The 12,665-nt window shown below is 37.3% G+C and overlaps 1 protein-coding gene across 1 annotated transcript in view; it reads left to right on the forward strand.

Moving 5' to 3' along the window:
• The window catches only part of CFTR (cystic fibrosis transmembrane conductance regulator (ATP-binding cassette sub-family C, member 7)), an 89,387-nt gene that overhangs the window by 29,533 nt on the left and 47,189 nt on the right, over positions 1-12,665 (forward strand). The window contains exons 9-11 of the mRNA XM_010004326.1: positions 2,299-2,391; positions 2,922-3,101; positions 5,673-5,864. Coding sequence (XP_010002628.1) covers positions 2,299-2,391; positions 2,922-3,101; positions 5,673-5,864 — 465 coding nt within the window. The remainder of the gene's footprint in view (positions 1-2,298; positions 2,392-2,921; positions 3,102-5,672; positions 5,865-12,665) is intronic.

Here is a 12,665-nt window from a genome sequence, read left to right on the forward strand (position 1 = left end):
CAGTAAACATAATTAAGGTACAGGTCAAATAATTATTACCTACCTTGCCTACTGAGATCAATTGCTCATATACCAGCATGAGAGGCTTATCTGCAGAGTCAAATCAGGGTGCATTCCCATTAACTCTGTCATCTGCTTCCTCTGCTGTTTTGAAATAACTTTTCAGGAAAAAGATTATCATTCTATGTTGGTGAAATCTTAGATGTTTTTACCTATTTATATATTACTTTTTAAATAAAACATACATTTTATTATTTTTAGAGTAATAAAAACACCTAATATGGAACTTAGAGTTCTTATTCAGAAATTTGGACCTTAATATAGAGTAAGAAGCAGGTATTGGGTTTTTATGATTTTCAACTGAGCAGAAAATTCAGTAAGTCTAGGCATAAGTCTTCCTATTTGACATTCAAAAGGCTGCCTTGTTGGGTCCCAGTTTAGGCAGTCCTTGTACCCTGATTCCTGAGGTATTAGTGGAAGTATTCTATCTCTCATGTTTCCCAAAAAAGTGCATTCAATGCCCTGTCACAGAACTGGCAAGTCCCCTTTTCATACCAGTGCCCTCATTTTGCTGAACACTTGTCTTTGGGGTATTAGTTCTGTAGTTGCTCCAGAATCCATAAATAATCATATCTTTGTGGCAGGCAGTATAGACCCCATAGTCAGAGTGCACAGAATCCCAGAACACCAATGCCCTTTACTTGTCACAAGAAACATATATAAAAATAATAAACCACTCATACATTTCTCTGATTTAATTTCCTCAGCAGTTTAGAGAGTTCACTGGGCCAAATATGCCCCCTGTGTTACTGAATTTGCCCTATAGCTATACCAATGTTTTCTAGACCATGAAGTCTTTCAGGATCAGTGTACTTTCTCTGACTGTTGCTGCTCCAGCATCTCCACTGGATGACCCCACTGCTTTGGTTATGAAAGCCTAGCTATGTTTTCCTTTTTTTGCATAAACTGTATTTACCTTCCAGTTTTCTGGTTCCTGCTCTTTCAATCATCTGATTTTCACTTCTGCTTTTTCTATTTGGGAAATTTCCAAGCTTACTGTAGAGAACTGACTTTTCCCCTTGCTATCTGCTTAGTTTCTCCTCTGTGTTGCCCAGGTAGGCCTACTTGGTTCCACATAATTTAAAAAGACAATTTAGAGGAGATGGTAGCTACAGACTGCATAACTTTAACAAAATAACGGAACAGAAAAGTTATCTTTCTTACATTAGCATAGGCTTACTCCTTCTTCATAGTATTTTCCCAGAAAGTAGCACAAACATTGGGTTGCTGCCTTGTGTCACTTGAAATTACAGAACTTCAGTGCTGCACTGCCATGATCATTATCTGCCTTTTTTTGGTTGTTGTTGCTGTTGGTAGAGACATCATTCGAACTTTTAAACTCCCACAGTTTTGTAACAGGGAGATAGGAGCACCTGGCTGCATTGTTTCACTATTTACCAGAATGTAACCTTTCACATACTACTCCAAAACTAAAGCTTTACTTGAGAAGTATTAAAGTTGGAGGAGTAATGCTGCCTGATAGAGGTCCTGAAAGCAAAGGAAATGCCAACTTTAATTCTTTCCAAGTAAACTTGAGTGGTTATATATATGCCACTCTCTAAGACATTACAATGCGATAGCACCATCAGAAATATTAAATAATGTTCAGTGTTGGCAAAGATCATAGAATCATAGTATTGTAGAATCACTTAGATTGAAAAAGATCTTTAAGTTCATTGAGTCCAACCATTTACCCTGCCCTACCAAGTCCAGCACTAAGCCATATTCCCAAGCACCACATCTAGACAACTTTTAAACACATCCAGGGATGGTGACTCAACCACCTCCCTGGGCAGCCTGTTCCAGTGCCTCTCCAGCTCCTTCAGAGAAAAAGTTCTTCCTAATGTCTAGTCAAAACCTCCCGTGGTGCTGCTTGAGGCCACTTCTTCTTGTTCTATCGCCAGTTACTTGTGAGAAGAGACCAGTGCTGACCTCTTTACAATGCCCTTTCTAGTAGTTGTAGAGGGTGATGAGGTCTCCCCTCATTCTTCAGCCTCCTTTTCTTCAGACTAAACAGCCCCAGCTCCCTCAGCAGCTCCTCATAAGATTTTTTCTCAAGGCCCTTCACCAGCTTCATTGCCCTTCTTTGGACACACTCCAGCACCTCAAATTCTTTCTTGTATTGAGGTGCCCAAAACTGGACACAGCATTTGAGATGTGACCTTGAATGTACAGCTTTGTGTGATACAGCTGTCATCCTTTACTGTTTTCTCTCATCTGCTTTCATGATGTTTCTAGGATTTCTTGCTGAAAAAAGAATATAAAGCCCTGGAGTATAATCTAACAACCACTGGTGTTGAGCTGGACAAAGTAACAGCTTTTTGGGATGAGGTTAGTACTTTCACCCAAATTAAACTAAAACACAGAATGTATATTTTTTATCAACATTTGCCTAATGTTCCTTAAAAGAGCAGCCTGCACTCCTTTGTTTTAAATGGCTTCAGATATCAGCAGGCAAGGAATATATAATAATTAATACATGGTATCAAATTATCCACAGTTGAGAAACTTTGGAATGGACCTTTTAGTAAGTGTTAAGGCTTATTCTAAGTAGTTATTTAAGCCAGCCTGAAAACAGAATCAAAGTGTGGCATGTATAAACATCAGAAAACTGATCTATAATAAGCAAGTTTTATTTGTGTTGGCAACTTTTGTTTGTGTCCACAAATTTAGAAGCAAGTCCAAGACATACATTAAAATCTATATATTTAAGAATATAATAAATATGTTAAAGATAGGGAAAATAACATCAGAAAAGTAAGTCCATATATTTTCATAAGTCTATAGTATGATACATGTCTGCATATTCATGTTTTATGTGTTTTTATGTACATACAAATAGAGACCTGTGTATGTTGCAGGGAATTGGAGAGCTGTTCATTAAAGTAAACCAGGAAAACAACAGCAAAGCTCCTAGCACTGACAACAATCTCTTCTTCAGTAATTTTCCCCTTCATGCCTCTCCTGTTCTTCAGGATATAAATTTCAGGATTGAAAAGGGAGAGTTATTAGCTGTTTCTGGATCTACTGGAGCAGGCAAGGTATTTCTATTTTTATTCTTTCAACAGAAGCCTTAATAATTTTAAGGAATAATTTTGTGTTGTTAATCTGTCTTGTTTCCTGTATTGTTACTGTATCCTTGCTATCCTGTTCTTGCTGTAAAAATGATGGCTGCAGAAAAAAGTATCAATAAATTCTAAGTTTCAAGAAAATGGCCAATAGTTATTTCAAGTTTTACTCTGCAACCAATATGAGAAAAAGTTTGCTTGATATTTTTTGTGCATACAAGGAAATGGACTTATTAAGGAAACAGCAATTTAAATGACAAATCTATTTTTTCATGGGAAGTAAAAGTAGATATGCAGGAGTAATGCAGAATGAAACCTAAAGTTAACACGCATGGTGAGAATCTCCCTGTCTTTAAAATAATAAACTGGAGAACACAGCATAGATACCCAGATGGTTCAATGTGCTAGAATGCAGATTGTTGTGGTTTTTTACTGTCTTGCTAACATTTTAAGGAAAAGTTTGAACAGAAGATGATGGGTAACCTGACAAGCCTAACTCAGATTAGCCATATAACTAAAATGCAAGCTCTGGACATGTGGTCCTAGTCTCTTGTGCTGCGGTTCCTACAATGCTTCACTCAGGCTCCCTGAGCCCCATGTGAATGTCTGGAGAGGTGCTGCTGAAAATGCTGGTTTTCTAAGAAAAGTTATGGTTTACATGAATCATTATTTTAGAACCTCAAAATGTTCTCAGTGCATTTAGTTTGCAGATAACACATCCAGTTAACCTCGTTAATATAAAATGATACTCTTAATGTGATACTCTTAATCACTTTGAACAGTAAGTAGTTAGATCAGTCATCTTCACTGGTTTTTATGAGATATGAAAGTCAAAACGAGTATTCTTTATGCATTTGGCAGCTTTTCTCTTCCTGTTTAACAAATTATTGGTGAACATATTCTGATTTCTTTTACTTGCATGGGGTAAAATCTTTGATGTGTTGGAGTCAATGGCAAAGGACCCATCAAATTCAACGTGATCAAGGCTTCTGTATTATTTTTTAGTAATGATACTAAAAGGAAGGAGTAAGGGACTCAGGACAACAGATTGTCCTCAGGCTGATAAGCTGATAAGTACACTTTACCGTGATACCTCTGAAATAACAGATTAGTTTTCCTATGTTACTGATAATGTCAGATGGTTGTTGCTAAAGCTGGTACTTCTAATACAAAAATGTCAATGAGAAAGTACTGAACGATGTATGTGTATCTTTATTTAGCTACTTAGGAAACTGGCAAAAGTTCAGAGCAAACTGTGCATTTTATGTGACTATATAAATAGAACAAATTTACACTTTTCAAGGCAGTAAAGATGAAAGGCTTGTAATATTATCAGGAAGATTTAGGAAAAAAAAAGGTTTATACGTCCCCAAAGAAAAAGAAATAGTTTCTCCCTTCCTTACATCCTTTTAATTTAAGGTTTCCTTCATATTGCTTGAGGCTGTTACTGTATATTTCAAGAATTGTCAAGCCTGTGGAACGTACTGCACATTTATCTTTATCTGTAACAGGTCTGAAGCCTGACATCAGCTCTTTAATACTGCATCAGGGTTTGTTTGTTTGTTTTTTCTGTTTATATGATATGGCACAAGCTACAGTAGTTTAACATCCAGTGTGCAAAACACACTAAGCATCTGTCTCTGCAAGATCAGAAACTTCTTACTCAGCATTTTGGAAAATTCAGATTCTGGTATAATGAAAATAATATCTTTACACTATCCCCACGTACTGTATAAATTGTCACAAGACCTCTGGACTTGACAGCATGAATCTGTAACTTAGACAGATTTTTAGATCTTTGGCTGTTATGTCCCAGCTTTGTTGACTGTTTATGAGTGATAAGAACACCACTGGAATGGCTCTGTAACATATTTTTCCTTGTATTTCTCAATTCTATTCTTTGATCTAGTAGCCAATGATGTGTGACAAGGTTACTACAAGCTACTGATTAACTTTGAAATTATAACATGTCAGTACTGAAATTGCAATCAATTCTTTTATGAAGGGAAATAGTATATATACTTAGGTCATGTATTCACGTAAATGAGTTAACTGTTACAGGGGAAAATTCAGATCACACTGAACAGCTTGTGAGTAATTGTATACACATACACAAAGAACTTGCATTTTTTTTAAGGCAATGTAAATAAAAGGCTTATGAACAGTAGGAAAATTGTAAACATGAATGGTGTTGAACAAAGAACAAACAAAAATATTCACTGATAATTTAAAAATCAAATAACATTCTCCATAAATACTAATACTTTATAACTGTGTGTCTCACAGATCCTCACATTTTTACCTTTAATAACTACTGGAAGTTAGTTATAAAAGTTTCTCTTATTTTGGGGGCCTTTCAGAACCATATGTATTATGAAAATCTGCACTAATTGCAGCTTGCACTGGATCAGCACTTACAGGGACACTCTTTAAAACACAAGTGTACCATTTAAGTGATTTAGCAGAGTGACTCTCCTTTTGTTTAGCATTTCTTATGGTTGTACACATCTCTGCTATATTAACCAAGTGTTAATGTTTTTTCAGACTTCTCTTCTGATGTTGATAATGGGAGAATTGGAGCCTTCACAGGGTAAAATTAAACACAGTGGAAGGATATCCTTTTCACCTCAAGTCTCCTGGATCATGCCTGGAACAATAAAAGAAAACATAATTTTTGGTGTATCCTATGATGAATACCGATACAGGAGTGTCATCAAAGCCTGCCAACTAGAAGAGGTCAGTCATCTAGAACTCTTTAAGACCTGTCACCCAACCCAAGTGAAAAACAGCAAAGAAAAAGTCAGGGAGTGGAGCTTTAAGTAATCAAGACATTTCTGAGATTTAAGGAACTCAGCCGGGCATCCCAATTTTGTGGAGTTGCAAGTCAGGTTGTTGCCTGCTCCTTGGGAGCCAGTTCTGATAGTTTACACAACAGGAGCTAAATGAGCTGGCTCAGAAAGGTGTTGGCTGTCTGTTTTCCTTGCTAGTTCAAAACCTGGATAAACATAGTAATATTAAAGAAATTATGTAAAAAATATTTTTCCTACAATTTTTTTTCCCCATGTTTCTTGTGCATAAAGAAGCTTTTCTTTACAATCTTGGAAATTAACCTGTGTTCCTCCTTTCTTTTGCACCTCAAAAATGGCTCTAGGCATAATTAGAACTCCAGAAACCTGAATTATTTACAGGAAACTCTTGACCAAATTTGGGTTTTTCTGTGTGCGCAGTGACAATTTCTCACTGGAAATTATTGCAAGATTGATCTTACGTGACATGTAGCCTGCAATTAGTACAATGCTGTGGAAATGCCCTTGTGTGTGTTTGATGTTGCTAGAGGATGGTGTAGAAAAATATGTATTTTCACATTGCAAGATACAAAAGGAGAGCATTTTAGACCTTTCCATCCTTATTGCTGTGCCTTAAGATCAGGCATTTTGTCTGTAACATGTAGATGAAAACAAGAAATATTTAGCTGTGCTGAACAGGATCTGACTTTAGGCCACACAGTTCAATATATTTCCCTTTAGTGCCAGTCAAGCAATAAAACAATAGCCTGTCTGTTTAAAAGTAAGATGAGGTTAGTGTGCTTTATCTCAGAGTTGGGTATAGTTAAATAATAACAGCGATCTTTTTTTATATGTTTATGGCCATTTCAGCTTGTGATTGGATTGTGATTTACTGGAAATCTTTGAAAGCTTCTGAAGATAGGACAATTAACAACTTCTGTGTCAGGCTTTCTGAAGAGAGTAGTACTTAACCCTGGTCTCAAAAGTTTTAGTTAGTACCAAAACTTCCAGCAGCAACTGGCTTCAGCAGTTCAAAACAGTTGTTGTCAAAGGAGGCTTCCCAGCCCAGGCCCTTCCTGGAGCAGGAGGTGGTTAATGATGACTCAGTGTCTCAATGTCAGTGGGAAGGCTTGGCATGTTGGTGGTGTTGGGACACTGTCTCAGTGTTAGTGGCATGGCTCAGTTTCTTGGTGTTGGTGGGACAGCTCTGTGTCTCAGGCTGCAGTTCCTTTGTTCTCCTAACAGGCTTAATTAAGACAGCTTTGATCTGTGTTGGTGCAGCTCCATGTTGAATGACATGCTTCACCTCCCAGCAGGGCTCATTATTTGAGACCAAGTTTGTTATTTATAAGGATATTTTCTTCTGGCTTGAAGAGAAGGCAGAATGGTCTGAAAGAAGCCAAACACATTATGTTATTACTAATATGCCTTCTAGTCTCGTTAGCTTTTACATCTTCATTACCAAACAAGACTTATGATGGCAGATTTAAGGATGGATTTAAAATATTCCTTGCTTATTGCCTGTTGTGCAACTTTTAGGGGTTTATTATGACAAGGGTTAGTGCTTTGTCGGGTTGGGGTAGTGTGTTCTCATTCTTCAGGAAAAAGAGGTGCAAGTGGGCTTTGCCTAAGGGAGCTCCCTTTGTCCTCTTCTCTGCAGCTTTCCTGCATAGTTATGCAGTTCTCCTGAATGTGGGGCTTTTGCTGGTCTTATATGGGCTCTTCAAGGTGAACCAAGGATTGGTGATAAAAGTTTATTTCCTTATTGCACAAATGCTGAAAGTCAATTAACATACAGCTCTCAACAGTGGGTAAGTGAGATTTACTTCCAGGCTCCATGCTCACGAAACTTTTTTGGGAATGCAAAGCCATATTCTTTGATCCAGTGATCAAAGAGATATGTTACTACTGCAAGAAGTAAGATATCTGTGAAATGCCCCGTTTGCTTCCACCGTCACCCTATGGGGGAAGTGCAGATCTAGTCCAGTTTCTAACATTGATGTCTTTTTCCCTTTGTCTTCATTAGGGCCAATAAAATACTACAGGTTCTGTATGCTGTGTGAGTCACATCATATAACATAAACATAGGTTTGGGGCTTCCTGACATAGTAAATACCTCATTCTTGGCTGTCAGGATAAGAGGACACTGAAACTGGGAGGCTTTATACAAGGTGCTCTGCACTTTGTTTTAGGTCTGTGGAGATATGCAAATGATGTTAAGCAAGTGTAACAAATAATTTAGAGGGTAATGAGAATATTTTAAAAAGTCATCACTACATTTTTCTGCCTGACATTTTGTATTGGTATATAGTTGATTTGCTAGGGCTTACAGCCTCTTTAGAGTTGTTAAGTACTAGAGATAAATTTATCTCAAAGTAATTATGAAATGTGCAAATAAATATTTCACAGAGCTGTCTGCATTTTAAGGTGTCCAAGAGTAAAATTTTCACATGATAGAAATATTATTTTTAGAGGTAAGAATGTGTTATGTGTTAGATTTTTGTTCTGTAGTCCTAAAGAATAGAAAACATGTTTATATTAACCATTACTTAAGACATAGGTGGGCTTTGGTAGGTTTGTCTTGGATGGAAGAAGGATTTTTCATGTTTTTCTAAAAGATCTTTTTGCAGCTTTACGTTTTATTCTATTTGCATATGGAACCATCAAAACGAAGATTAAAAAGATGTTTTTTTTCTCTAATGCCTTGAATATTCACAATTCTAACCTTACTGAAAGACAATGAAACTGTGAGCAATTAAAGGATTTTCTTTCATTTCTTTTATGAGCTCACATAAGTTTATAGAAATTTAGAATGCTGAAATAGGAATTTTTTTAGTCCAAAGAGCTCAGGTGTTGAACTTCCTTGACTTGTATACTAAGCTTAAGAGATTTCTGTCTTCAGCTTCTTATTGCCTAGCTGCAATTCACCTGCCCTCCAGTTGTGCCAGTGCACCTGTTCAAGATGTCATTCTGTGAAACAGCAGATGAAGATTAAAAAGAAAATTAGTATGACATATTGGAGAACTACATCCCTCATGAATACTCTGCCAGCATAGTCTGACAAAGTGTCAAACTGTTGTGTAGTGCACAATAGATTAGAATCTCAGTCTGTTGCCTGGCTTTACGTGCTCAGTGTGTACACATTTCAGAAATATCCTTTATTCTCATGCATAACATAAATGTTGTCTCATCCAATGGGCATCATATTGATGCATAACTGATGAATGATGCAGTGAATAATTTCATAGATGCAGTAGATACTGTTTTGTGAGACTATCTATGTGAAGCATGTGTTTTAATGGTCCTCCTTTGAGTGTACTCCCAGTTGCTGGCACACATGTGGTAGCATTATAGTGTCATACTGGTGCCACATGTAATTCATTCATGGTGCTTGGTCCTCACAGCTCTGCTCTTTTCTGGCTTTTGGGGATACCGATGGCAACGGACACCACAGGGCAACCCTGTATGAGCGTAGGAGATATGAAAGACAGTTGTGTGTCAAAGGCTCAGTGAGGGAAATTTCTCAGATCTAAGTATAAATATATAATACTGAAGAAGCATAAGAAGGGACCTCGTATGCATCTCTGTGTGCGTCAGTAAAAGCAGCCCTAAGATATTTTTAAAACTTCTGTTTAAACAGCTTATATGTGTATTTTTATGGTATTCTAGTCTGTTTTATATGTGAAAAAATATTAAGAACTTAATTACATTTCTCAATTATATTTTTTCCTTTGAGGGCAAGTTGGACATCAGGGGAGGTAAAATAATGTTTTACAATATGGTTCTAATTACTGGAGTTTGGAAATGGGTAGAGCTTAGTAGAAGAGTGGTGGAAGGTAACAGAACAACAGCTTTGGAGCTGAGATAGAAGAACTGTAACTAAGAGCACCTTAGTGTTCTTGCTGTACTATGGAAACAGCCTTACTGGCAAAAAATATTTCTGAGCACAGCACAAGCTAACTATGGCTGCAATGAGATATAAGTGGTGTGTAGACATTGTCCTTATTCTTGTGTGATGCTGAACGCACTTGAAAAGTAAGATAAGATGAATTGGTGCTGCCTTGGCTTATGCTACCTTTTGTTTTGTTTTGACAAGGTGTTTTACCCTCTTTATCAAGTACTTCTCATCACATTAATGATAAAAATCTTCAAGAGAAAGTGGACTTTTGCCTATCACTACAAATTAAGGACCAAGTATTAACAAACTTAACACTGAGGACCACCAGCATAATTAACTAATTTTTATTCTCATTATTCAATAGCAAAAGCCACTGGGAGATGTGAACTGGATGAGTTCATATGCCTGTGTGAGTGCTACTAAATTCGAAGTAATTCCACAAGTGTAACTTCCCCAGAGTATTAATGTCACAGCAGGGATAGCACAAATATAAATGTGAATTTGTAGGAGTAGCCAACTGGATTTGCAAAATCCTCACCACTGATGTAATTAAAATGAGGAAAACTTAATTTTCAGATTTTTAGGTTTCAGTATTAATAGCCTACAATAATGAGGGTGTAGGATTTTTATTTGGTTTTAGCACTTGCTAAATTAAAAGGGTAAAGCCTTTGAACAGCTGAAACTTGTGTCTAAATGCTGTTAATATTGAAAAAAATAATCCTAAGGGAATACTTTTCTCCGGACAGGATAGCAGACACAGGCCTGCTACAGTTATTCTTGTTAAAAAATAAACAAGCATATGAAGGGGTGCAGTAATTAATTAGTTTTAAAACCATACTTCCATTACTTCTGTTTTTAGCTTTTTACAAGGTAAGATAGTTATTTTTCTACCTAGTTAGTTCATTTGATCCTTCAGTAGTTACCTAAGAGGCCATAAACACATAACGGCCAAGTACCTTTAAGAGATAACCACTGTTAAAGTAAACACATGTTCTGATTTGAGAGCCACCAGCTGCTCATGAATGTAATGTTTAACATGGCATGCAAATAGAGGAAGTGTTTCCATGAAAAATCAAATAATAGTGCTAACCTGATCTTCTATGACAAAGGGATCCGCTTAGTGGATAAGGGAAAGGCTGTAGATGTTGTCTACCTAGACTTCAGTAAAGCCTTTGACACAATTTCCCACAGCATTCTCCTGGAGAAACTGGTTGCTCATGGCTCAAAGGGGTGTGCTCTTTGCTGGATAAAAGACTGACTGGATGGCTGAGCACAAAGGGTTGTGATGAATTAAATCCAGTTGGCAGCAGGTCACAAATGGTGTTCTCCAGGGTCAGTATTTGGGATAGTTCTTGTATCTTTATAATTAGCTTTGCCCATGATCTGGATGAAGGGATCGAGTGCACCCTCAGTAAGTTTGCAGATGACAGCAAGTTACCACTCTCTACAACTACCTGAAAGGAGGTGGTAGTGAGGTGAGTGTAGGTTTCTTCTCCCAAGTAACAAATGATAGGATGAGAGGAAATGGACTCAAGTTGTGCCAGAAGGAGCTTTAGTTTGGATATTAGAAATTATATTTTTTTAACTGAAAGGGTTGTCAAGCACTGCAACAGGCTCTCCAGGGACGTGGCTGAGTTACCATCACTGAAAGTATTTAAAAGGTGTGTAGATATTGTGCTGAGGGACATGGTTTAGTGGTGGACTTGTCAGTGCTCAGTTAACTGTTGGACTTAATGATCTTAAAGATCTTTTCCAATAAAATGATTCTATGATTCTACTAAAGAAATGTGTGGCTAGATCCTGTGGAAGTTTTTTTTTGAGCTGGTTTTACAGGAAGTACAGGAGATTAATTTTCATCTAAGAACTTAGATTACAGAGAGAATAATTAGAGAAATAAACTGTTAGTATGTCAAGCCCTGGTTTATCTTCCTGCACGTCTGACATCTTGAAAAGGATGGCATCTATTCTGGGGTGACGAGTTCATTGCAATGTCAAGGATGCCCTGAAACAGCAATACATATCCTTGCATCTCACACTACTGCTCCAGCCCCTTTTATCTGTGCTGGTTTTGGGTTTGTTTGTTTTTTGTTGGTTGGGGTTTTCTTTTGGCAGATAACTAGATCATTAGGAGCTGTAATGTGGTTATGTCAGGGAGTGAAATATTTTGTGCCCTGTTTCGTACCTGTTTTTCACAAGGGATATTGGCAGATTACAAAGTGTGGGAGAGGAACAATAAGAATTCAAGTCTGGAAATGAGTGCTACGTACTAGGTAATTCTCTACTAGAGGGTATTAAGAGGTAGCTTGGTTACCTGATCAGGTGCATGTCTACAGTGTAAACTATATGAGAGCAAGTCACTTAGCCTGTCTCTATAGCTGGTGAGAACAACAGGCATGTTAATCTCAACCTAGTATAAATAGGTAATGTAGCATAAATGCCTCTTTTAGGCAGAAAATCCATGTAACACAACAAATCTCCCACTACAACCATTTCACCTCAGACACGTAGGCCTAAAAGCTGGCCACCTTTATACTTTTTCCACCTTGCACTGGTATGAGCAGACTAACTGAAATTCTTGTCTGTGGCCCAAAATAATGGGCGATTCAGCTGTGAAGCTGCTGACACAGTGAATTCCTTGGGGAAACTGGAAGTGAATAGGTGAGCACAGTTTCATTAGAGCAGAAGAGCATCTCGATTAGAGAAAAAAATAGACTCAAACTCTGAAATGCACTGATTTCAAGAAATTTATCAGCAACCAAGTAAATATGTCTAACAGAGCCCCTCTGCAATGTTCTGTGTTGTTATCATGTAATTATAAACCTGTTTCAGTCAAGACAACTTCCCCACCTCTTT

The sequence above is a fragment of the Chaetura pelagica genome, unplaced genomic scaffold, assembly GCF_000747805.2.
Source record: "Chaetura pelagica isolate M959 unplaced genomic scaffold, ChaPel_1.0 scaffold68, whole genome shotgun sequence".
NCBI classification, from domain to species: Eukaryota; Metazoa; Chordata; class Aves; order Apodiformes; family Apodidae; genus Chaetura; species Chaetura pelagica.